This window comes from Echinops telfairi, unplaced genomic scaffold, assembly GCF_000313985.2.
Source record: "Echinops telfairi isolate 266 unplaced genomic scaffold, ASM31398v2 ScPeMD7_655;HRSCAF=1070, whole genome shotgun sequence".
Taxonomy (NCBI): Eukaryota; Metazoa; Chordata; class Mammalia; order Afrosoricida; family Tenrecidae; genus Echinops; species Echinops telfairi.
The window spans coordinates 28,509,985-28,536,219 of NW_022104553.1; the positions used below are offsets into that span (position 1 = coordinate 28,509,985).

Consider the following 26,235-nt stretch of genomic DNA (forward strand, 5'->3'; position numbering starts at 1 on the left):
GGTGTTTTTTCATGTCCTCTATGCTCTAACTACGAAAATATTTGATTTACAAATAAGGAATCCTACTTCGCGGAATTTAATTTATCACGGTAGGGTCTAGAACCGCGATAAACGAGGGTTCACTGTATTCTGATTGACAGGCTAGACTCTACCCCATACACTCTTAATCCTCAAATTGACCCCAGATGATGTAACTAACACAGTGCTGTTCCCCCCAACCCCGTTACCCTGCCAATGTGATAAGAATATAATGGGTAGAATATCCCTCATCTTGAGCCAGTTCCCTGCTTTGGAACTGTAAAAAGTTTGGAATTTCATTGTTCTGGATTAAGAGGTTTCTCAGTCCAGTTGTTAAATAAAGGCTTTAATGATTAATATAGCGGTGTGGTCGATCCCACCTGTTTACAACCAAAGCCCCACAAGGGGTTCTGGGCCACTGCCAAGTGAGATGCCCTGTGACCAGAGGCCCCAAGGGCTTGATGCGCTCCACCCATGGAAGTGGGGGAGGGGGCGTGGGAGAAAGTTGTCAAGACAGGAAAGCAGAAGTCTCAGCATTTGCCAGGAAATGCAGCTCAGGCAGAAGGCGTGGCAGGGAAGGTGTGGGGAGAAGGGGGAGGAATGAAGGAGACTGGCTTCAGGGCCGAGTCCCCACCCTATCCCAAGTAACAGAGGGAGCCCGATGAGTTAGGGGCGGATTGGTGCTGGCTCCCTAGCAGGGCGGAGGTGCTGCTGTGCTGCCCCGTTGTCTGCTGCTTGATCTGTGCAGAGCTTCTGGTGCCTGTGGATCTGAATAACCCATGAAGAGCCCCCCAGGTCCTCCTCCCAAAGGGACCATCTTCTGGTGGGGGCCCCTGGTCACAGGTAAGAAGGAATGATCCCTTAGAGCTGAGACGGGCAAGGTTTTCCAGGGGGTGGGGTGGGGAAGGGATAGAGAGTCCACCTTCGGAGCTTGGGAGAGGACCCAGCAGTGGGGCCTGGGCCACAAGGAGACCTCATGGATCCTGAGAGAATAGTTTCACTCACGCTCTGAGGGCTGGCTCTAAGGTGACAGCTTTGTTTTGTTTGGGTCCTTCAACAACTTAACCCTCCTCTGTTACGAAGAGGTGAGAACCGAGAACAGGAGCTGCCCTGTGTGTAAAATTAAATGCACACCCCCTCCCCGCCAAAAAATCAACACGCCAACAGCATAGGAGGAGGCCTGGTGGGTGGTACAGTAGTTACACATTGGGCTGCTAACTGCGAGGTTAGCAGTTCGAAACCACTGGGGAAAGAGGAGGCTTTCTACTCCTGTAAAGGGTTAAACAATCTTAAAAACCCACAGTGGTAGTTCTACCCTGTCCTATCGGGTCATCGTCAGAATGGACTTGATGGGCAGTAAGTTCATTTGTTTGTTTGTTTGTTTTCAAATCGACATAATCAGGGGCTTGAAACATTGACCTGACGCACCGACCTCAGACATCCCATTTAGATTCAGGGGAAATACAGTCCAGTCTGTGGAGGGACAAAGGAAACAGGCATTGGGTGGGATGGTGGCCTCAGACTGCCTTCTATTCCTTGGCTCAATCAAATAACCAAAGTCCAACAGCGGCCAGGCCTGCTCTAGAAGCCTGGATTCAACTGCGAATGGGACAAGCCCCTGCCCTATTCACACTGCACATTATAGGGGGAGAAAAGTAACCCGCTAAGCAAATCATGTGGTGGCAGGTACTTACCATGGGTTCGTGAGGGAAGGCGGGCGGGGGAAGGAGGGGGAAGAAATGGAGAGCTGACATCAGGGGCTCAAGGGGGCAGAGCCTGCTTTGAGAATGATGATGGCAACACATGTGCAAATGTGCTTGACACCCTGGAGGAATGGATGCATTGTGATAAGAGATGTGAGAGCCCCCAATAAAAGTATTTTTAAAATAATAATAATAAAAGAGCAGAGGGAGGTGAGAGAGGGAAGAGAGATGAGACGCTGCTTTGATTAGGAGTGAAGGAGAGTCTTCTGCAGGGAGGGGACACGAGGTAGAGACCTGAATGCAGTGACGGGACGAGGCAGGTGGAGGCAGGGGGAAGAAGCAAGGAAGCAGCAGGTGCAAAGGCCCTGGGGCGGCTATGCTACCTCACGTGCTTGTGGAAAGGTAGAGGCCAGGGTAGCTGGAGCAGAGGGAGAACACAGGAGAAAGGTAGGAAGCAACTTCATTGATCTAGGGGAATGGGGGTGCAGCCGGCTCATACAGGGAACAGTCTCAGTGACCATGTTCTATGATGCTGACCTTGAACTGAGAAGAGAACTCACCCTGCACATATCCAAGGGCTGAAATAACCCTGCTTCATCTCAAGGGCTTTCTTTTTCATGCCGGTATAGCCAAACACCAACGGATTTCTCTGTCTCCTCTCCTAGTCTCACTTTTCACCTTCTGGAACACACCCCTCTTCGCCCAACTCACTATGGAATCCGTGCCAGTCAATGTCGCCGAAGGGAGGGCTGTCCTGCTGCTTGTCCATAATCCGCCAAAGAATCCGTATGGCTACAGCTGGTACAAAGGGGGAAAGGTGCAGATCAGCCACCAAATCCTCGCATACAGAGCACGGAGTCAAACCATTACCCCAGGGGTGGCCCACAGTGGTCGAGAGACAATATACCCCAATGGAACGCTGCTGTTCCGGAACGTCACCCTAAAGGACACAGGAACCTACACCTTACAAGTCCTAAACGAACACTTACAGCGTGAGCTCGTGTCTGGACAGTTTCATGTGTACCGTAAGTGACTCCCCCTCTGGGGCCTTGCTGGGTCAAGTTCAGGTCATTCTCCTTCACACTTGGAGAATTCAGACCCTGGTCAGCCTCAGATGTGTCCCTGTCCCTTTCTCCATCCCATCCCAGGACTGGGGTTTAAGTTCAGGGAAAGACAGTGGACACAGTACTCAATTTCCTTCTCCAGCTACAGACTGTGGGGGGTTTGTTGCTGGAAACAAGGATGGTTTGATCCCATCCCCACTCCCCACCTGCCAACTGGGAACACTTTGGAACTAACTAGAGGAGGGCAGGTCTGTCTCAGGCCTTCCATCTGCACATGACCTTGAGGAAAAAGCCAGTGGGTCTCAGGCAGACCCTTACCAACAGGGCGCAGGGGAGCCCCGTGGAAATGAGTTTCATTTTCTTGCTGGGTCACAGTGATGTTCTCAGCTCTAAATACTTCAGTGGGGTTGAGGCTGAATCTTCACATGATCTAACTTTCTGCCCCTGAACTCACGCTCATCCTGTTTGCTCAAGTGGCCCACATGCTACACGTGAACAGCCGAGGCTCAAACACTGGACTGGACCCTCTTCTCCCTCTACAGGAGAGAGGACAGATGGGGAGGAACCAGGCAGCGTGAAACAACAGGCAGCAAAGGACCTGCCCTTCCTCCTGGCCAGGAAGGAGCCAGGGCCCACTGATGGCAGCCAGGTACCTAAGTGAGGGAAAGAGGATGATGGGAGAGTTACATCAGTGGGTGGGTACAGTGTTCCCACAGTGTAGTATAAGGTTGTGGAGGGGCCTGCCCCCCACTGCTATTACCCATGGGTTCAGTAATGCACAATTGTACAGTTGAGATGTATATATATACATCAAAGTCATCGAGAGCATGAGAGGTAGAGGAGAGATATTACAATAATGCAGTCAGACACATTACATGGTAGCAGTGCTCACCTCAACCCAGCTTGGTGGTCCACGTGGAGAGAGGGGGAAGGGAAGGAGGAGGGGAAAGGGAACAGGGGAGAGAGGAGGGGAGAGGAGAGAGGGAAGAGAAGTGAGCAGGACCAGTGAGAGCCCAGCAAGAGAGAGTGCTCTATTGCTGACCCGGGCCTAGATACCTTTGAGGGGGGTGCAAGCCCACTAATTACAGGTAAAGACATAAGTCACAGGAAGGGGTTGCACTATAGGTTATACAGCAATAAGATGGGTGGTCTAGGGATGTACACACAATAGGAAGAGGAGGGATTGGGGGTATACATGTGACAAGATGAGCGGATCCTAGATTTCGGATGGCAGCTTAACTTTGACCTGTTCCCTGGGTCTCCATAGGAACCATTATCAGTAGGGTGTAAACTCCGCCTACAGGAGCCTGTCCATTGTGCCCAGCAGCAGGGAGCAGTTCCACCCCTATGATGTGGGGAGACCGCAGTCTGGCAGCTGGGAGGATGTTTGTGAGCTGACCGCAGCCCACACCACAGAGCATGGATGCAAGACCCCGGTGGAGGAGGAAGGAATCCTGGGGTGCCACACCTCAGAGAGAGTACAGGCATCTGACACCCACTTGGTCCATGGGGGGCCTAGCTGTTATAATTCTTCCATCAAGTCACTCCCTCGGGAGTTAGATTTTCTATGTCTATGGAAGTAGACAGCTCACTTCGTCATTCTCCTGTGGAGTGGTGGGTTGGTTGCACGGCAGCCTGATGTCTCACATGCAGCCACCACCCCGTACATCCTTTAGCAAAATATCAGGAAGCACTTCCCTGCCTGGAAGCAGGTTCTCTCCAGCCAGCCATCCTAATGACCCGAGGGACTCTGGAGTTTTAGAGACAGAGGCTCATCAGACATAGAACGAATGTGGTCAGTGTCTACACATGTGTTGGGAAGAGAGAAAACCATGGGCCAAGAGGTGACCAGATATGGATACTTGGGAGGGAGATGGTGGTGGCACAGCCCAGGGAGACCTCAGAGAAGGTCAGTTAAGGCATCCGACTGTCTCCAAGTTTAGGCAGTACTGCCCCCGCCCCCCTTCACTGTCAATCACCCTCTGACGAACCTTCCCTCCTGAACCCAGCAGTTGGGATTCCAAGGACAGCTCTCATCCGGGACCAGGCTCTCTATCACGGATTCCCCTTCTCGGTTTCTCTGCAGGAGCAGTGGCCAAGCCCCACGTCACGGCCAACAGCACCACGGTCAGAGAGCATGAGTCGGTGACCTTTACCTGCCATGAGAGTGACGCGGGCGTCGCCATTCACTGGTTGTTCAACGACCAGAGTCTGCGGCCCTCTGAGAGGATGACGTGGTCCCAGAACAAGCGGCTTCTCATCATCAGGGATGTCTGGGGAGAGAATGCAGGGTCCTATCAATGTGCAGCCTCCAACCTCGTCAGTGTCTGCAGAAGTGACCCAGTCACATTGCGTGTGAGCAGTGAGTGACCTCTGTCCCACCCTCCCCACCTCTTTCCCCGTAGAGTCCGCTGCGTCCACCAAGGCACTGACTTTGTCTCCGCCGTAAAATGGATGTAAGTGGGTGTGATGTGACACCAGGGTGGGCGGACACCCTTCACAGCCTGCAAAGAGCCCAGCCACCAGACTACCTAATCTAGTTACTCTCCCGCTGCCGGCACTGACCAGCGGTTAGACAGTCAATCTTCTTGAGCCTCGGGTTCCTCACCTGGATCTTAGGGTGTGTGTGATGAGATCAGTGAGGTGAGAAGCCTTTCACCCAGGGCCACACACAGAGGCAGAGGCCCATCAATGTTAGCAGCAGTTTTTCTTAGTGTTTCTGTGGGTACCAGCTGTAAAGCCAAGCAGATCTAGGTTAAGCACTTGTTCTTCACTCAGCAGCTCTGTGACGTTCCGTGGGGAGGACACCTCCTCCCTCATGGGACACAGAAGAATCAGGTGAGAAGCATTTCCCATGTTTGGTTGGCGTGCCGAAGGCTCTGAGGACCGTCGCTCATATTGTAACTGATCAGGGCTGAGTGGTACTGATGAGGACCAGCGCTCAAAGACGGTCACTCGTAATGGATATGGAGAATCGGGGGAGAACAGGTATCGTACGAGAGAGAAAGGAGCCTGAGAAGGAACGTGGACAGGATGTGGGGCTGGCTGAACGTGGAGGAGGGACAGAGTTAGAGCGAGTTCAAGCCTTCACGCCCAGGAAACAGAAAGTGTAGCAACCAAGGCAGAGAGAGTGCCTGGGGGACACTGTGGTGACAACACACACCAACCTTGGGTGGCATTTCCTCTGCTTCAACAAGATCTTTCGCCTGCAAGGCCCCTTGTGGTCTCCTTCAAATACCACTAAACCTTCATCCCCTTTCCTCTCTCGTTTCAGCACAGGGACAAGCCCCGGGCCTTTCTGCTGGGGCCATTGCCGGCATTGTGACCGGGGTCCTGGTTGGGGTGGCTGTGGTGGCTGCTCTGGGGTGTTTCCTGTTCCTCAACAGGACTGGAGGGTATGAACACATAACCACCACCTTGATCCCCTGCCTCCTACCCACACCTCCCCACCCACTGCCTCAGGCAGAGGAAGGTCTATCCTCTGAGGCTGGGATTATCTCTCCATTGCTCCCAACGCCCCCAGAGACCTTCCCTTCTCCCTCTATCCAGGCTCCTCTCCCACCAGGTGCAGATCTCCAGCTGGGGTCTCACAGCCTCTTCATCTAGACAGGACAATTTATGGCCTTGACCCCAGTGCATTCACACAGCAGACCCACAGTGATGCCTGGGAGGTAGTAAGTGCTTGGGGAACTGCCCCTTCTGGATTGGAGGGTTTATAGACTCAGGATCTGAGGGGGTGTCCTGGCCAAGGTCATACAGAAGAATGTAGAAAGACCTGTACCAAGCCTGGTGGGGTTAGCGCCGCCCCCGCCCCAGAGACCATGGACGCCTTAGCGGCAACCCTCACATAGGAGACAAGGACCCAGGTCAACAAGGCTGCGAGCCCCTTCTAACATCTGGCCTGAACAGAGAGAGGGTCTCTATTAGGAAGCTTGCCACATTTAGTGAGAATCTAGGGGCTCTGAGTTTCCCCAGGTGTCTTGACACCACGCTCGCCCAGCGGGCTCATTGAGGACCAGGATTCTGCTATTCCTTTCTCTCGTGGTTCTAACCCGTCCCTGGATCTGGGTTCATTTGAGGTCAACCTTGTCCTGAGCTGGCACCTGCCTCAAGGCCTTTTTCTTTTGTGTCCAGGACAGGTGTGACTTCTTAAGGTCTCTCCCCAGCTAGGCCATCCAATCCCAGCACCACAGTGATGGAGAGAGGAAGTCTCCATGCTCCTCCAGAAAATGGGGTCCCTCCCTTGTCCTTTGTTCTGGCCCAAGACTCTGTGACCTCTATGAGCACCCTCATAAATAACCTAACCTTCCCTAGGACCTGCAGCCATGGTGACCTTGGACATCAGCAACCCCCATCAACCACCTTCAGTGAGTACACACTTATATGGGATCCTTGAAGCTTCCCCACACTGTCCATTCCTAACTCTCGCCCCCAGGGGTCTCTGGCCCTTTCCTGGAGCTTCAGGGAAGGATAGAAGACCCCAGAGTGGCCATGTCAACCCTGACCTGTAGCACCTGGGGTCAGGGGCATCTCCTCAGTCCACTTCCTCCCCTGGTCCCCACATGTCTAAAGGTCAATCCGCTGGAGATGCTCTCTGTCCCCTGGGTTTCTTGGAGAAGGGGCCCAAACGCTCTTCAAGATTTTAGATGATAACTCTTATCTCTGCTTTCCAGGCCAAGGTCACTCCAAGGGCTCTGCCTCACCGGTAAGCCTATCCCCTCCAGACCTCTGAACTAGGGAGTCCTAACAGAGCAGGAGACTAGCCAAGCTCACAGCACAACACAGCATAGACCAGTGCTCTTCTCACAGTAGTCAGGAATGGGTTAACACCCTGCTGGGTAGGAGTTGGGCTCCTCTTCAGGTTCAGGGAGCATTCCAGCCCTGTCCTGAGCTCATTCTGTGTCCATAGTGGGTCAAACAAACAATAATTCAATGCCATCGATTTCATTCTCATAGCGACTCATAGAGACCCTACAAGGCAGGGTTGAACGGTCCCTGTGGGTTTCTGAGACTATAACTCTTTACATGAGTAGAAAGTCTCACCTGACTCCCAAGGAATGGCTGGTGGCTTTGAACTGCTGGCTTTGTGGATAACAGCTCAATACATAACCACTATATTACATAATGGCTAGGACTTTGGAATCAATTGAGGAGCACAGAGTGACCCAGGAGCAGCAGTTAACAAGGGAGTGGGGTGAAGTATGAATGCGAGGGGTGTTCTGTTAGGGTGGTTGCTCCAGATGAGAAATGACCCAAAAGAGCTCTAGGTTGTAAGGACAAAATCCTTCCCAACTTGGGCTCTGGCACCAGCTCGCTTGAGCCCTCATGGCCCCTTTCCTGTCTATCCTCTGATGTCCGATCTCTCCCTTGCCAGGCCCTCCCGGCAGCTGTTCCCATCTATGAGGTGAGTGTTGACCAGGCATATTCTGGATCCACAAGTCCAAGGGAGACTCAGGACTACCCCACCTCACACCTGGGTGTGCTTTGAGATCCAGGAAACAGGAGGGAATACAGGAATAGGTTTGGCGACCATAGGAGGGTCTCTGGGAGACTGAGTCCATCCTGAGCATGGCCCGGCCCAGAACTTGGGTGGAGCTCAAAACCAGGGAGAAACTCTAAGACATTCAGATAAAGTTACAGGGGCTCAGATCATCTTCTTTAAGCTGCTCTCTCACATCCTATTTGTTTGTTTTACAGGAATTACTAACCCCTGACACAAACATTTACTGCCGGATCAACCCCACAGTGCCAGGGGCTCCTTAGCTACCCACAGGAACGGCTTCTGGTTGTAGCATTTGTTCAAGTCTTGATCCAAGTGTTGATCTTTAGTCTTGTGGCCCTTCTCGTGATTGAAGCGGGCAATTGAAGCCTGCAATACTATTGTTTAATTTTGTCAGTTTTGGCTTCTCTGCTATTGGTCACATAAGTTTATACTTGTTATTGCTTCCTGATGAATTTTATCATTATAAAATGTCTCTCTACATCGCTAGTATTATTTTTGAAATCTATTTTGTCTGACGTGCCTATAACCACCCCAGATTTTCTATAGGTAAAGTTGGCATGAGATATCATTCTCTTTTGCTGTCAGTCTATTTGTGTCTTTGAATGTATGTCCTAAAGGTAATAAATAGTTGGATTACTATTATTTATTTCAGCTTAACCACCTTTGCTTTGTGATTGGATTGTTTAACCCAAAGGTTCCCCAAACTTATTTGGCTTCCTTTCCTTTTTCAGAAGAAACTTACTCAGTGCCCCCTTGCAATGACAAACTGTTGTCCTGCATCCCATACATAGATCAGGAGAAAGCAAGCATAGGTACCTGCTCTTTCAGCCTTCTGGGAGTGTGTTCCAGTGAACGCCAGGGGGCAGCATCACCCACTTTGGGAAACAATGGTTAATAAGTTCACATTAAATGCAGATTGATACAGTTAGATTTACACTTGCCGTTGTACCGCTTGTTTTCTATATATTTTGTGTGTTTTTACCTCTATTTCTCATGTCGTCTCTCTTTTCAGTTGAGTGCCTTTTCGATCATCCGACTTTAACTCCGTCCATGGTTTTTACGCTATGCTTTCCCTCCAGTTCTTGGTCCAGCGTTCCTTTCGTGTTTTTGTTTTCCCGTGTTTTTGTCAGACACTCATTTTAAAGACTTGACTGACTTTAGTGTTCTGGCTTCCTCCAGGTTGGTTTTGGTCATGTGGTTTCATTCATTTGAAGGGTCCATTTTCCTGTCCCCACATACACCTTCTGCTTTTTCCTTTAAAATCGGACATTTGGGTGATAATACTATAGTGACACAGGACATCAGATTCTTCCCTTTTCAGAGTTTTGTGTTTTGTGGGAGGTGGGGGGGTTCATATTTTCTCCCACCTTCCCTTTTATTGTAGAAGGCTGTAGGAGTGCATAGGTTTAGTGACTTTTTGGAAATATTCTTACACAGACTGGATTGCTTCACGTATTGACTGAAGTCTCTGTTCCTTCAGTTGATGCTAGTGTGTTTTTTTGTTTGTTTGTTTTAAGTTCCACCAGTTTCTATAAGGAGCAGGTCAGCAAAAGTCCTCACACTGTCAGGTCAAAAGTCTATTTCACTGAGCAGCATGAAATGTCCAGCCTGTTCAATGCACAAGGAGAAACAATCAATCCTTATCATCGGGGGCATAGAGATAAACTGAGGCACAGAACGAGTGAGAGGTAAACCAAGGCACAAGGAGACGGACAAAGATAACTGACAGGACCAAGGGAGAGCAGAAACAGAAATAGCTTTATTAGGGGGAAGCTCCCGGGAGAAGCCCCATGGTCTAGCAAGTAGCCCAGGGGAATCGCAGGTTTTGCCCAGGGTCTGGAGTTTTTAAAGGAAAGCGGGGAGAGGGGGGTCTATGCTGCAGCAGCAAGGTTTATGAACTCTGGCAGGCAGGCCGACTGGTTCTCAGGGAATTAGGCATTCCAGGAATTGTTCTTTGGTCTCCTCATTTCAGGGGGACAGCTGCTGACCTCCAGGGACATACAGGGGAGCGGGGCCCTAACCTGCCTCATCTCAGTGCATACATTCCAGCCTTTTAGTGATAAAAAAGGGCGTCGAGATCTGATTTGGCTACTTCCTGATGGTACTGGGAAATTGGGGAGTGGTGGTGGTTATGGCCTGGAATGGTCCAGACTAGCATCAGCAGGCAGGAGGCTGTAATGATGTAACAAGTGTTGGTTAACAGCTAGATTGGATATGTCTCTCATTCATTCTTGAAGGAACTTAAAGAGACAGGGGGCTAAAAGTAACAGCAAGCAAATCATTACCAGGGGTCTTCCTAGGGGCATGCCTCAGGACACGATAGGGTTTTGGAAACAGGGCGTGGTGGCTACGTTGCCCCAGTGGTGGTTCTTGATTTATTTGGCCATGGTTTTTAAATTTTGCTTAACTACTTCTGATTCATTAATATAGTAGCAACACTTTTTCCTAGAAACATGCATGTACCTCTCTTGCCAGCTGTTAACAGATCCAATGCACAACAGTTCTGAAGGGTTACCTGTGCCAGGGATGTGAGCTGCTGCTGTAAGGAGGTGAGAGACTCTCAGGTGGAGTCTATGACCAGCTGGATTGGAGTTGTCTGTTAAAGTTCTGTGTTTGGAGCCTGCTGTGCCCCAAGGCCTTGCTGGAAATCCATGCTGCTGCCAGGGAGGAGGCAAAACTAAGGCCCACCAGGACAGGTAAGAATACAGCCCTGAGGAGTCACTGGAAACAGAACTAGTTTTTAGATTTTATAGCCATTGGAACTCTGTTTGTGTATACCTGGTGAGCCATTCCAACTCTGTTTGTCTATACCTGGTGAGGTTCAGCACTATGGCAATTGGGAGACAGGGGTGTGGTGTGGAGCAATTAACATTATAACAACACTTGTAAGTTGTCCCTGCAGGGAGGGACATGTGTTAGGAAGTCTTGCTGTGGAAAAATTTACACATTCAGTTAAAATTCCTTTGCACCAACATTTACAGTTTCATTGCATTAAAATGATTCTTTGGGGTTGGAGAAAATGTGGGTATTGAGTTATATTATATCTGCAAACTCTATGCAGAGAAAAGCCACTTTCATTCTGATTTGTGAAGTAACAGACTAGCTGTGGCTGGACATTGGGCAGTGACAGGGGGTGTGAGAGGGGTGAGGCTGGCCTGAGTTAGTCAGGCTGTGGGCAATTATGTGTTCCTGGGGAACTGTCAGCTTGATGTTTTTCACATTTCTTGCACTGCGATCTTTCTCTTACAATGAACACATGTACTTTTTCTTTCTCATCAAATTCTCTGAAAACAGCTCTCTGTAAACTTTAAAGCTTTGTTCACACCCTGGCACCGCCAGACATTCTATAATAAGTTACTCAACTTTTCCCCTGACTATTTGCAACCTACTTTGACCTTCTGAAGCTTACTGTCTCCATCTAAACGTAAACAATCACTGAATGTGAAAATTGTATTAACTAAGTGTTAGTAAAGGGTTAAAGGTCTGCTGGGAGTCACTTTTGTTGCATCATATAAAGGCTATTGCAACTACTTGCGGGGAGTTTAATGGCTTAGTTATAAGGGATAAATTGGGGATCTAATGCCTGAAAAATCTACAAAGCCAAGAAAGCAAAGTATTTCATTAGTTGAAGTTGGTGGTTGGATGTTTTTATGATGGCATTTATTTAGAGCTAAACCCTGAGTGGTGGGGGTAGGGCACAGGCTTAAACAGATAACAGCAGAAGGAGATAAGAGTGCCTTGGAGGGAGAGAGAAGTTAAAGGAGTTGGGCTGAATTTGCCTTAGAACTGTTTTAGGAGGGTAACTGAGACCAGGGAAGGGAAAGTTGGGCCTGAGAAGGAGGCGAGGGATAAAAAGGTAGCGCCTGTATCCACCAAAAAGGAAACTGGCTTACCTGCTGCCTCGATCGCTACTTTGGGCATGATCGGGGGTCACATGGGTTGCTGAGTTAGGGGAGTCTTCAGTCGGCGTCGGTTGTCAGACTCAGTAGTGCCAACGGTGGGTCTGAGTCTGAAGGAACTGACTCTCCGCAGCTAGGTGCCAAGGGGAAGTCGCTTTTCCAGTGGTTCTGTTTGACCACATGGCAGACAAGGGGTTGTAGGCAGCATTTGAAGCGGGATTCCACAGTGGGCAATACTTCCTGGAGTCTTCTGACCCTTCCCTCCTGCAGGCCTTAGGGTAGCAATTAAGGTTTGGATTTGTTAATTAGCTTTCTGGCAAGCCTGGGATTCTGGCACTGTTTCTGCTTGTACCTTTCAGGTGTTAAAAACTTTAAATGCCATGTTTACCAGGTCACGGATAGGGGTTTGAGGGCCACTTTCAGCTTTTTAGTTTAAATAGCATGTTGAGTGAGGTTGTAAGCCTGAGTAAGGTAACAGGTGACTGTGGGGTTTGAGAGGCTGTGGGTGTTGATTTAGAGGAGGTTGATAGGGAGGGATCTGGGAAGGGGGAAGAGAGAGAGACTTTAGGGAGCCTGATGGGCCTGACTCTTGGGAAGGGACGGGTGTTGGGGTGCAGTCACTTTAGTTTTGGGGAGTTGAGGAGGTAGTGGAGGAGGTAGCAGAGGGAGATGATGGGGAGGGGCACCCAGAATATGAAGGAGGCTTTACTGGGAGCACAGACAAGGAGTCAGGGGGTTCAGAGCAAGGCGAGAAATAGTACTGTCAGGAGCCTGATTAAGAGAGTGTTTGGCTAAGAGAACTTGAGCAGGGTGAGAGGTAGTACAGAAGGATGGAAGCAAAGAAAGAAAAAAACCTGGACAGAAGGGAGTTCAGACCACTTGTGAGTTTGCTGACAAAAATTGTCGAGGTGGTGGAAGATGTTAAAATCGAAAGGTGCCATTTTCTGGCTAGTGCGACTCATTGTCCAATTGGTATTGAGGCCAAACTTGATTACAGAAAAAGACTAGGCATTTAGGGCAGATGTCCAGAGCCAGGCCCAGCTTGGTGAGGTTGGCCAGTAAGCACCCCAAATGACTGTCTTTAGGGGGCTTAGACTGGGGGCTCCCCATAGTGTCTCAAACTTCAGGGGGTATGGACAGAAGAGAAGGGCATACCCTGGTCCCTGTTCACACCTGTCAGTCAGAAAGCGGTCCAGTGACCCCTAGGGCATCCCGATCAGGGTTAGGGACCCATGGGAGAGCCCTGGACTCTCCGGAACAGGAAGGTTCCCTGGCTCAGGCCTGTGGCTTCGTCCAGCAGACAGGGACCTTGAATCAGAGAGAGACACAATGGAAGCCAAGGAGGGGGAGGGGAGCCTGGCTTTATGGCTGGTAAAATGGAGGTTGGTCAGAGGCCTTTGTTCGGGGTGAGAGAAAGTGTGTGTGTGTGTGTGTGTGTGTGTGTGTGTGTGTGTGTGTAGAAGATTTTAGAAAAGGCACTGCAGAGTTGCAGACCCAAAGCATACAAATAAGTAGAAAAAGGTTCAGAAATAACTTTTGTGCCTTAGTCCAGGCTGAAGGCGTGGTGCCTGCCAGGCCCAGTGCCAGGAGTCCTGTTATTGGCAGAAATCCAGGAGTCACTCGTCCAGGCAGGCACCAGGAGTTCGAGAGGAGGGGGGTGGGGTGGGCTACATCCCAGCTGAAGCAGGGCTGGGACAGCACGGAGCCCCTTGCTCCTACCCCTCCTGGGTTTTGGCTTCAGCTTAGTCCATATCAGGGATGTTGTTGTTGCAGGTTCAAATTAATGGCAGCCACTATTAGATCTTGAAGTTTAGAAGAGTCTTTAGTCGGTTTACCAGACAGCAAGAATCTAAAAGCAATTATTTAGCAATTATTAAGCCGTGAAATTATCAGAGCTTACAGGGACCTAAACAAGTGTAGGACAAAAGCAGAAAGCAAAATTCATGTTAACATTCTTTTGATCGAAGCAGGATACATCTGTTACCAAAAAACCATAATAGCAGGATTGACGATAACATCCTGGGTAACAAAATAAGGATAGTAAGATTAATGATAACATCCTGATACAACATCAAAAAGGAATGCTATTAAGAATGACAAGATTAATTATAATGACCTAATTCCGGGTACACATGAATACATCTTGAAATCAATCCCCAGCGGGGCTTTCTGAGAAGAAAAGGAGAAAGAGGTAGGTCAGTCAGCAGTCAACAAAATGATGTCATCTTGGCCAGCTTGCTTCAGTGTGTGAGACACTTCTGAGTCCCCCCAAAACACACACTCCCTAAGTTTACATATTCCCTCTCATCCATAAGTCAATGGTTTTCAAAGCACTGTCTTGATCCCTTCTTCTCTCCTGAGACCCAGATCCTGATCTCTACCTCCTCTGACCTTGTGAATCGGTTGCATCTGCTTCTGCCCCAGGCATGCCTGCTTAGGGTGTTGACACAGAAACAGTCCCTAAAATACACCTGGGACATTTCTAAGCTCTCCTGACCTTTGTCCTATGTAAGTCCTGCCCCCACACCCCAGACCTTATTATCTGAACCTCCTTTACCTCTGTTCCTCCATGCCTGCATTTCTAGCACTCCAGTCTCATCTATGGAAGAAGCCTCTTTACAGAATCTTGGACCTGCCATGCTCTCCCTGGCTCACACTCCATGCTGTGCTGCAGCAGGATTCCCTGTCATCCACTAAGAACATTCTCTGCTAAAACAAATGCATGGCTCCCATTGTTAATGGGCTGAAGTCAAGTGCCTAAGGCTCTTTTCACTCTCAACACACTAACCTGCTCAGACACATCTCCATAACATTCATCAGGAACCTGTGGTCAGAGTCCCTGGATACTGGGGATCATTTCATGTAAATGCACAACAGTGATAACTCTTCCAGACCTTGAACTCTCACATAATGCATGCATCTGACCAAGGTCACAAGAGTGATACCTGCTGATATCATAGACCTAATGGTTTAATGCAAGGGTGTTCTCATCTCGGTCCTCCCTCCCTGGGCCAATGGTCACAACAGGCTACCTCAGAATAATAGCCTCCTCTCTTTATACCACAGCCCTCAGGTTTATACTGACTCTATAAATCCAGGTAATCTAGGAAGAGAAGATGCTTGGGACTTCACCTACCCAGGTACCATCCAACTCCCAACCCCTCCTCATATCGAAACTGAAGAAAGACACACTTAACTCATCAATCAAGTCCCCAGTCAAGGTCAGCTGACCTTTCTGCATCTACTTCTTTCCACATTAAAAAAACAAAAACAAAAACAAATTCACAATGTTATTTATTTGCTATTCAAAAAGTTTAAATCCTTGAGGGACACAACATCCCATGGGTTCTGTGTCCAATGGCCTGAACAGGTAGGTTGCTTTTGAATTTGGTCTGAACCATGCCACTGTTTCCATGTGAACGATTTACCTTTCCCCTAGTGACTCTGGTTTTGTTAGGTTTGCCACCAGGAGTTCTTGTGTTGTTCTTTGCTTTGTCCACATAAGCACATCTCTTGTTTAAACAGAATTTTGTTTCATCTCGGTTGTAAAAACCCTCAATTTTAAGAAGAGCCACTTGCTCCCTCTGGTTCCAGAGACCCCGTTTACAGCCAGCAAAAGTGGCCTGAGAGCAGAGCCTTCCAGACGTATTTGCCGTTTAGAAGTCCTGTTCCCAGCAGGCCTCTATAGCTCCAATATGGTGGAAAAAGGCAAGCAGAGGCCTCGTTCCACAGTTTTTGCCTAAACTTCAGATGGAAGATCTTATTGCTTTCTTTGTGATTTCTGTGTTGGTTTCTTCCTGTTCTGGAATACCAATGAGGTATGTTACTTCTCTTGATAGTAACCCACTAAATTCTTAGGCTTTCTTCAGACATTTTTGCTCTTTGTTGATTGTAAATTGGAATCAAGAGATTTGTCTTCAAGTCACTAATTTGGCTGCCCCTGGCCTCAATTTAACTCCTTTGCTCTTTTAAAGTGTTGTCTAATTGTATAATCTTACTCTGAATTTTTATCTTAAAAAAATTTTTTTTAATCATTTTATTAGGGGCTCATACAACTCTTATCACAATCCATACATACATCAATTGTGTAAAGCACATTTGTACATTCATTGCCCTCATCATTCTCAAAACATTTGCTATCCACTTAAGCTCCTGGCATCAGGTCCTCATTTTTTCCCTTCCCTCCCTGTTCCCCCCTCCCTCATGAACCCTTGATAATTTATAAATTATTATTTTGTCATATCTTGCCGTGTCCGACTTCTCCCTTCACCCTCTCTTCTGTTGTCCGTCACCCTCTCTTCTGTGGGAGGAAGCATTTAGGAACTAGAGGAAAGTTGTATTTTTCATCGTTGCTACATTGCACCCTAACTGGCTCATCTCCTCCCCGAACTTTTGGTTTCTAGGTTTTAATTTATTTTTACCATATCTTCCTTGATCTTTTTTCCATCCATAGAAACCTGAACAGTATTCTTCAGAATTCTTCTTCTGGGAGACCCAATGTCTTTTCTTCTTCCGGAAGGTCTTTTGGCTTGGTGTATTGGTCACTTGTTTGTGACAGCCTTTCTTCTCTCATCGTGTGGACCAACAATATCAGCTGTCTCCATCATACTGCTGGTTTAAGTGCTAGAGGTGGGCGAGTGACTGAGTCCTTCAGGGGTTGACTCTGAGAAGTGGTGCAAGAAAAGAATCATAAGAAAAACAAAACAAAAAGCAAACAGTGGCTGGGTCCACTCTAACACAGTTGAGCAGACCTTCTTCTTAACTAACCATAGAGAGCAAGAGGGGATTATGTGGCTGAGTTCCTATAGTGCTGTTTCTATAGTCTCTTCCCTCAGTCACAGAGAGCTGCAAGAAGTATGTGACAGTGACCGTCTAGCACTGTTTGGGCAGGTTCTCCCCTCACCCCTCAACCCCTAGCTGTTTCAGTGCTTGGACTCTGTGGGTAGGACTCAAGTTTACAACAAATAGGGACATTCACTCAAAACTCACTGCCATTCAGTCCATTCCAGCTTATAGCAGCCCAATAAGACAGGGTAGAAGTGCCTCTGTGGACTTCTAAGACTGTAACTCTTGACAGGAGTAGAAAGCCTCATCTTTTTCTCAAGGAGCAGCTGGTGGTTTCAAACTGCCGACCTTGCAGTCATTAACCCAAGCACGTCACCCACTAAACCACAGTTCCTCAAACAGGGACACAGGTGAAACTAACATGATACCCCAGAGCTGTGATGGAAAGAGACTTGGGACATTGGGGAACTAGTCTCCCAGGCTAAAATTGCTCACACAGCATACAAGACATCTACCCAAGCCTTTCTTTAAAGGCTGAACACTGGGAATTGCCCCACAGGCAGCACATTTACCTTGAAGGACAGCTCTCTAGACACAAACCAGAAACCATCTGGACAGCTCTCATCACCTCCCTGGGCTCACCCTGTACTTCAGGGTGTCAGGACAGCCTGGGGACCCACAGCGATCAGGAACCAAGGCTCTCCAAGCAGCCTAGAGGTCAGAGCCCATCTTTGTACCAGGTACGGACCAAGTGACACCCATTGGAGCCTGGTCAGCATCCTGGTGCAATGTCAAGTGTTGAATTTGAGCCCTCTGGAGGAGGACATAATGCAGGAAACGGGTATTATTTCCGTAGGACAAGAACCTGGTTTTGGGTTAAGAAGATGGGAGATGTAGGATCTGATTCCCATCCTTTGCTTCAATAGACCTTTCTGTGTCCCTGTTAAATGTCAGCTCTGTCTTGACCCTCCTTTATGGGGCTCTGTGATATAGAGGGCTCCTGTGTAGCTCCCTACTTTCTACATGGCCCTACCCATAGGGAACCATAGGGTGGGCACCGAAAATTCAACTAGGAAGAGAACAGAGGTTGCCCAGGATAGGCAGGTAAACACAGACAGGTTCTGAGCCACCACTTAACCGAGCAGACTTACGACAACATGATCTCTCTGAAACATTTTTCTCCCACTGCAAGTCCTCTCTCTTTGGGACATGCAGCAAGCCTCCCTCTTCATGCCCTAGGAACCATAACTGTTTCCTGGACACCAGGATTCCATATCTCTGTCCCTAGAAGCAAAGGCCAAGGTGGTGACCCCAGAGATAGAAGGCCGATTCCGCTTACCCATCCTCGCTCAGCTTTATCATTTCAGCCTCTATGTGACCTTGTGGCAGGAAGTAAATCCAACTATCCTAGAGCAGTTGAAAACTTTGGACAGACCTGGGTGCCCTGCTGGGTTTCTGTGTCACAGAGGGAAATCATCCGTGGATTAAGGGACCCAAAGAACTCCTTCTCTGGTGTTATTGACAGACCCAAGACCAGGATAGAGCAGAAACCAACTCTGATGTGAGTTGCACTCTCATACACGGGAGTCCCAGATAGCCTTGTTATTCCAAGTGTGGTTCATAGGCTGGTATGATTGGCATCACCTAATATAATAGCCTGTTACATGCACTCTCAGGTCCGACTCACACACAGAGTCGGAATCAGATTTAGCAGCATGGCCACCTTTGTGCACAGGAGAGGATGAGAAGCCACCCTACCCTGCAGAAGACAAGTTCTCAGCCTGGCTGGGCATCATGAACATTACCTGTGCAGCTGAAGAGGAAGCATTTCTAAGGCATCACCTGGACATCTGGCTACTCTATAAAGTCTCACAGGTGATTCTAATGTACAGCTGGATGAACTTATCTGGGAAAGATGTTCTGATAAAACCTCTGGCCTCTTAGGCTGAAGAGTAAAGCAAAATGTATTAGGCTGGGTTCTCTAGAGAAGCCAAACTAGTGGTGTGTGTGTGTGTGTGTGTGTGTGTGTGTGTGTGTGTGTGTGTGTGTGTGTGTGCGTGTGTGTATAGAAGAAGATTTATATCCAGAAGTGACTCACCCAGCTATAGAATCAGTTAAGTCCAGTCCAATTTGAGTCAGATGTGAGTTGAAGGCTTCTCCTGACCCTTGTAACTGCAGGGGCTAAAAGCAGAAGGCATTCACGGACTGGTGAATGCTGAGCTGAATGAATCCAATCAGCTGGATGAGTTCAAGGTTGGCAGTCTTCAGATGTCTCCTGGGGATCATCAGGCAATAGATGAAGCAGATGTAGGGTCCAAATCCAGCCGAAGAGGTCAGTTAGCTTCAACACTCTGTCAACTTACACTATGAGGAGGCCACACCCTGAATTAAAGGTGGTCTGTTTGCCCCACAACTGCGTGCTGCTTCACAGAAGAGCCCATCATGGAGTGGCTCACTATGTTTGATCAGATCCTGGGAGAATCTTGGCCCACCCAAGTTGACATCAGAAACGACTTGTCACAGGTTGAAAGAGAATGTAGATCTGGAGGCTGAGGGCCCCAAGCTTCACTCCAAAGAGTAGCTTAGAGTAGGAAGAGGATAGAGCCAGAGGAGGTAGAGTGAGTAGCATTTCCCAGGTACCCAAACATGGACAAAAAGGAAAAGGAAAGTAGGAAATTCAGGGACAGCAATGAAAAACGAAGAGAGAAGAAAGGCGTCCTAGGGGGCACCCTGCCCCCAGACCACATGACCTGGGGAAGTTCCCACCCCAGGACAGGGCTTGGTGCTCTGAGGAAGGAAGGACAGCAGAGCTGACACCTCAGGGGCACAAGCTTTGTGAGCAGTTCTGGGGCTGGAGTTCTTTCCCATAGAGAGCAGGCAGCAGGGACATATGGAGCCCCCCCTCAGTCTCTCCCAGCAAAGAAGACACCACCTCTCAGGCGCCACTTCCCACGGGTAAGAGAAGACAATTCCCTGGGGTGGGGGAGTGGAAGAACAGAGTCCAGATGGGGTCTTCTGGGGAGGTCAAGGGTCTAGGAGGTTACAGAAAGCTCTGATGGAGCTTGTGTCTCACTCATGCTGCCCTGGAGTCAATGCTAACTCATACCATCCCCTTGTGAGTTTCCAAGACTGTAACTGTTTAGGGGAGTAGAAAGCCCAGTCTTTCTCCCTCAGAGCTGCTGGGGATTTTGAACTGCCGACCATGCGGATCACATCCCAATGCCTAACCACTACATCACCAGGGATCCATAGAGCTTGAATAGAAAGGACAAAGAAGGAGGGAGGGATAGCCACAGGAAATGTCATTGAACTGAAATTGGTAAAGGGAGTGGTGGTGGAGTAAAACCTCAATGGCTGCACAGTTTCTAAATTAAGCATCCCCCAAGCAATCCATTTAGACAACTGATGATGGAATCAAAATGTATGTCAATGTGTTATGTAGGGGACATCTTAACAAGGCTCACTAAACCTTGGGCCTCCCGACCAATCTTAGCCATGGACAAATAACCAGGATGTGGAAGGGCCTTAGAACTCTTCACTGATTCCTCTCCCAGGCATTTGAAGGCCTATCTAGACACTAGAGGTGCAAGATAGAACAGGGTAGGTGCCTGCCCTTGTGGAGCTCACATCTAGGGGAGAGCTAGACAAACAGATTTGCATGTGATGTCAGATGTTGGTGTCCACCACGGAGGGCACAGAGCAGGGAAAAGTCAGAAAGGGAGGACAGGGGGTTTGTAAACGAGGTTCAGGGATGGCAACCTCCATGGACGCTGCTGAATGAGAGCTGATACTCAAAGGCAGTCAGGGAGCCGTGCCGACCGACACCAAGCAGAAAGTATGAGAAGAAGAGGAAATAACGGGGTTATGACCTTGAAAAACCTAAACCGCAGGACTCAGGGCTGAAAGAGACCAGCTCAGACTCAAGAGCCCCAGCTCTCCCTCCCAAAACCATCATCCGAGTGCTGATGTCACTTTCTCTCTCTTCCCTCCTAGTCTCTCTGTTACTCTCAAGGAGTTAACAGTGATCCCACCACAGCACAATTCATCATTGAATCCCTGCCCGGCCCTGCTGCCGAAGGACAGGATGGTCTTCTCTGAAATCATTTAGAAGTAGAGGCTTTATTCTATATCTGGCATAAAGGGGACAGCACAGAGTCCAGGTATCACATTGTAAAATATATAGCATCAATTGGAAAAGCCACTGAGGGGCCTGTTCACACAGGTCGAGAGATAAGATACCACAGTAGGTCCCTGCTGTTACATCATGTCACTGTGACAGACACAGGAACCTACACGCAACTAGCAACAAAGATAGACAGTATGTTAGATCTCTCTCGTGGGAGAAATACCTCGGCTCTTGGCTTCGCTCTTGAATTCACTCTGAATCCTGGATTGTGACCCAAGTGAGTTTTATGAAAGATAGAAGAAGCTTCAGGTTTTACACAAACACCCGCAGGGCACTTCACCCCTGCACGTGGAGTCCTGAAGCCAGAGGAGATCGCTGCATGGCCTCTGAGGAACAGCTTGAGAAGCAGACAGGGCCACAGGCTCTGGATTCTGGCTTTTCAGGGCTTCTGCTGGGAGGCGTGGTCAATGAGCCTGGTCAACTCCTTGGTTGAATTGAAGTCACCTGGCCCAGATGGGCCAATGCAGGTGTACCATCCCTTCCTGGCTGGAAGCTTGGACCTCTGAGCATGTGCAATGGACACTCCTGTCCCCATGCTAGCTACCTAACAAGTACGCTTCAAATATTGACTGGACAGATCCATGTATATCGTGAGTAATTCCCCTCTGACATCTGGGTGTGGGGAAGGGTTAATTTTACTTTACATCAAGCGATTGGCTGGTTTGGACCCTTTTTCTGGGCCCGTACTCCCCAACATATTCCATTCTTAGGATTTGAGCATTTTGCTCAGAATTCCTTCCTGAATCTAGACCCTACAGAAGGGAAGTCAGGTGAGAATTAACACAGCAGGGGGAGATCATTCAGTCCACCTTCCCTAGACTCCTTCATAGGAACTTTCCCTGAGAAGACTCCAGGACTATTTCAGGCTCTGGCTTCAGGAGCCCCTGGGGTCCTCATTGAACGTTCAGCTCCAGGAAACCCCTTTCTCAGACACTGTCTCAGGGGTCCTGACTCCACGTAATCCTGGGGTGCCTGTAGCCAGGTTGGGCCCTTGATTTGGGGGCAAGGGTGACTAGGAGCAACAATTGACTGCCCAAATATTTGAGTTCTTGAAGCAGGTCACCAGCAGAGCTGTCTTCAGGACTATTCTAGTCAGTGTCCAAGCCATTTACTTAAGACTCATTTGAAGACTTGTTGCTAGGTCCTATCGAGTTGATCCCAACACATATACCTATGCACAACCGAAGGCAACACTGCCCGGTCCTGCACCATCCTCACAAGTGTTCCTACGTCTGAGCCCATTGTTGCAGCCGCTGTGTCAACCCATCTCATCGAGATCATTCCTCTCTTACCAAACACGATGTCCTTCTCCAGAGACTGGTCTCTCCTGACAGCATGTCCAAAGTATGTAAGACAAAGTCTTGCCATCCTTGCCTCCAAGGAGCACTCTGGCCATACTTCTTCCAAGACAGATTTGTTTGTTCTTTAGGCAGTCCATGTTACCTTCAATAGTCTTCGCCAGCACCTCAATTCAAATGCATCTAGTCTTTTCAGTCTTCCTTCTTCAGTATCCAACTTTCACATGCACATGGGGCAATTGAAAATACCATGGCTTGGATCAGGGCCACCTTAGTCCTCAAAGTAACCTCTCTGCTTTTCAAGACTCTTAAGAGGTCTTGTGCAGCAGATTTCCCCAGTGCAATGCGTCATTTGATTTCTTGACTGCTGCTTTCATGAGCATTGATTGTGGATCCAAGCAAGATGAAATCCTTGACAGATTCAATCTTTCCTCCATTTAATCATAATGTTACCTGTTGGTCCAGATGTGAGGATTTGGGTCTTCTTTCCATGGAGTTGTCATCCATACTGAAGGCTGCAATCCTTGCTCTTCATCAGCAAGTGCTTCAGATTCAGTAAGCAAAGTTGTGTCATCTGCATAGTGCAGGTTGTTAAAACATCTCCTTCCCATCCTGCTGATGCATTCGTCTTAATATAACCCAGCTGCTCTGATGATGTGCTCATTGCAGATTATGTAAGTATGATGAAGGAATGCCACCCTGACACACATCTTTACTTATTTAAAAACCATCCAGCATTCCCTTGTTCTGTTCTTACAACTGCTTCTTGATCCAAGTTCCACGCAAGCACAATGAAGTGTTATGGAATCCCCATTCTTCTCAAGACTACCAATAGTTTATGATCCACACAGTCAAATCCCTTGGGATAGTCAAGAAAACACAAATAAACATCTTTCTGGTATTCTCTGCTTTCAGCCAAGATCCATCTGACATCAACAATGATATCCCTTCTTCTGAATCCAGCCTGAACCTCTGGCATCTCCGTTGATGTGCTGCTACAACTCTTGTTGGATGGTCTGCTGCCAAATTTTACATGCATGCGGTATTAGTGATATTGTTCTATAGTTTAAGCATTCTGTTGGGTCACTTTTCTTTGGAAAGGGCACAAATTGGGATCTCTTCCAGTCAATTAGTGTAGTAATTGTCTTCCAAATTTCCTGCCATAGACCATTGAGTATTTTCAGTGCTTCATCAGCTTGCTAAAACATTTCAATTCATATTCCATTGATTCTTGGAGCCCTGTTTTTGGCTCATGCTTTCAGTACAGCTTGAACTTCCTTTAGCATCATTGGTTCTTGCTCATATGCTACCTGCTGAGATGGTGGGATGTCGACAAATTATTTTTGGTACAGTGATTATGTGTATTCTTTCCATCTTCATTTTTGTGTTTTTAAAGATTGTATTGGGGTTATTTTTACAATTCAGCTCTTATAACAATTTGTACATATGTTGTCATCATTATTTTATAAGCATTTACTTTCTATTTGAGCCCTTGGTATCAGCTTCTCTTTTTCCCTCCCTGCCCTCCTCCCCCACTTGTGTCCGTCTTCTTTTGATGCTTTCTGTATCATCGAATATTTTGTCCAGAGAATCTCAATATTTCAACTCAAGGCTTGATTTTTTTCTTTGCTTCTATCAATTTAAGACATGCTGAATTTCTTCTTCCCTTTTGGTTTTTAACTTTAGGTCTTGGCACATTTCGTTAGAGTATGTTTCTTTATCTTCTTGAGCCGCCCTTTGAACTTTTCTATTCCGCTCTTTGACTTTATCATTTCTTCCATTTGTTTTAGCTACTCTCTGATTAAGAGTTCTGAAACAAGGACAATGAGAAGTCCCCAAATAGCCCACATCAAGAATTTTCTTGAAAAGGAAGGTCTAAATTGGGCCAGCCAATGTAGAATTGTATAATTGAAAATTAAAACCCATTGCCATCAAGTTGACCTGATTTTCCAGAGGAAGGAGAACTGCTCCCTGGAGCAGGGGTCCTCAAACTTTTAAAACAGGGGACCAGTTCACTGTCCCTCAGATCCGTTGGAGGGCCAGACTATAGCTTAAAAAAAAACTATGAACAAATTCCTATGCACATTGCACATATCTTATTTTGAAGTAAAAAAACAAACTGGACAAAAACACCCGGCGGGCTGGATAAATGTCCTCAGTGGGCTGCCGCGGGCCGTAGTCTGAGGACCCCTGCCCTGGAGTTTCTGGGAATGTAAACTTTTGCAGGGGCAGACAGCCTTATATATTCCCAGGGCACAGCTAGTAGGTTCAAACTGTTGACCTTTCAATTAGCAGCCCAATGCTTAAGGCACTGTACCGCCAGATCTCGTGAAAGATATCTGGGATAGCTCATATTTCAGGTGAAGAAATCATGGTTGGTCAAGACATCAGGCGATCAGTGAGCACGTATATGACACTCTACATGTATGTGTCTTCCATCACCACTTCACTTAATCACCACTTGCGTACTAATGATGGATTCTCCCAAAGAAAGAGCAGGTGGGCTTCACATCCACTAAGTTCCCAGCTTATACTGTATTGCCTTTGTCTTGTAATACAATGGTGTGACTTACTCTTTAATGGACTTGTGGTTGACTGATGGGTGAAAGATGCCAACTGTGGTTGACAGATGCATGGGAGGAATTCAAGGCACTAAACAGGCTACTCTTTTCTGTACACTAGAATTACCCCTTCATCTCAAGCCACAACTCCAACCCTGTGAAGAACAAGACTCTCACATTACTGTGTGCAATAGAGCACCAGAGGCTTAGAACACAACCTACCTGCAATTGATAAGCGATCAAAAACTCCCAGATAGTGACAACAGGAATCTCGCTATCTAAAATGTAAAAACAAAACAAAAAAAGCAGGACCCTATGAATGTGGAACCCAGAGGCCAGTGGCTGCCAATTGTAGTGGCTCAGTTACTGTGAATTTTCTTTGTTATTTCTGTCCTCCATGGCACAGGCTATCGACCCAAGTTCAGATTGCCAGAAATCAAGCCACACATCCATCTAAGGTTCACCTTTTCTCCCAGCCAGTCTTGATTCCCTCTGTGTTAGTCTGGGTTGACTAGAGAAACAAATCCAGAGACATATGTATGTAAGAGAGAGCTTTATATCAAAGAGTAATTGTATATTAAGAAAGCATCTCAGCCCAGCCCAGATCAAGTACATAAATCCAATATTAGCCCATATGTCTGATACCAGTCCATAATTTCCTCTTCAGAATCACTCAACACATGCAATGGACAATCACAGGCCAGTGGGTGGAAAGTCTTGTGGATCCAGTGGTGGTGCAAGCATCTCAACACTGACATGGATCTCCATGTGGTTCCTCCAGTTCCAGGGCTCTGGCTCTATCAGCATGGCTCCATCAGCATAACTCCATGGGGCTTGTCAGCAGGAATATGAAGCAAAGGATGTCCCACTCCAGGGAGGAAGCTAGGAGTTCCCAGAATCCTCAGGAGAAGGCCATGCTCACACAGAGGCCTCATTGGCTATGACTTGATTGACAGGCTAGACTCCACCCCTTCACTCATGTTGACAGGAGATTATGTTACTGCCACACCCTCTCTAGACACATGGGGCAGATCCAACAGACAATGAGGGTTCTGCACCTGTGTTGAGATTTGTGGATAACCTTTTTTTTTTTTTAACCATATTATTGGGGCTCATACAACTCTTATCACAATCCATCCTTCCATTGTGTCAAGCACATTTGTACATTTGTTGCCATCATCATTCTCAAAACATTTTTCTTTCTACTTGAGCCCTTGG

General features: G+C 47.9%; 2 protein-coding genes across 2 annotated transcripts; one reads left to right on the plus strand and one right to left on the minus strand.

The window, feature by feature from the left end:
* Positions 1–797: 797 nt before the first annotated feature.
* On the plus strand, positions 798–9,304 carry LOC101658176 (carcinoembryonic antigen-related cell adhesion molecule 3-like). Its single transcript, XM_045292689.1, has 6 exons — positions 798–861; positions 2,387–2,746; positions 5,615–5,623; positions 6,072–6,180; positions 8,160–8,189; positions 9,301–9,304. Exons 1-6 carry the CDS (start codon positions 798–800, stop codon positions 9,302–9,304), a joined length of 576 nt encoding a protein of 191 aa, XP_045148624.1.
* Positions 9,305–15,501: 6,197 nt separating this feature from the next.
* On the minus strand, positions 15,502–15,825 carry LOC105979356 (60S ribosomal protein L35a-like; the record flags this gene model as incomplete). The annotated part of the gene is made up of 1 exon (XM_045292925.1): positions 15,502–15,825. A coding segment is annotated over one exon (324 nt), but the record flags the coding sequence as incomplete, so codon positions are not given.
* Positions 15,826–26,235: the final 10,410 nt, after the last annotated feature.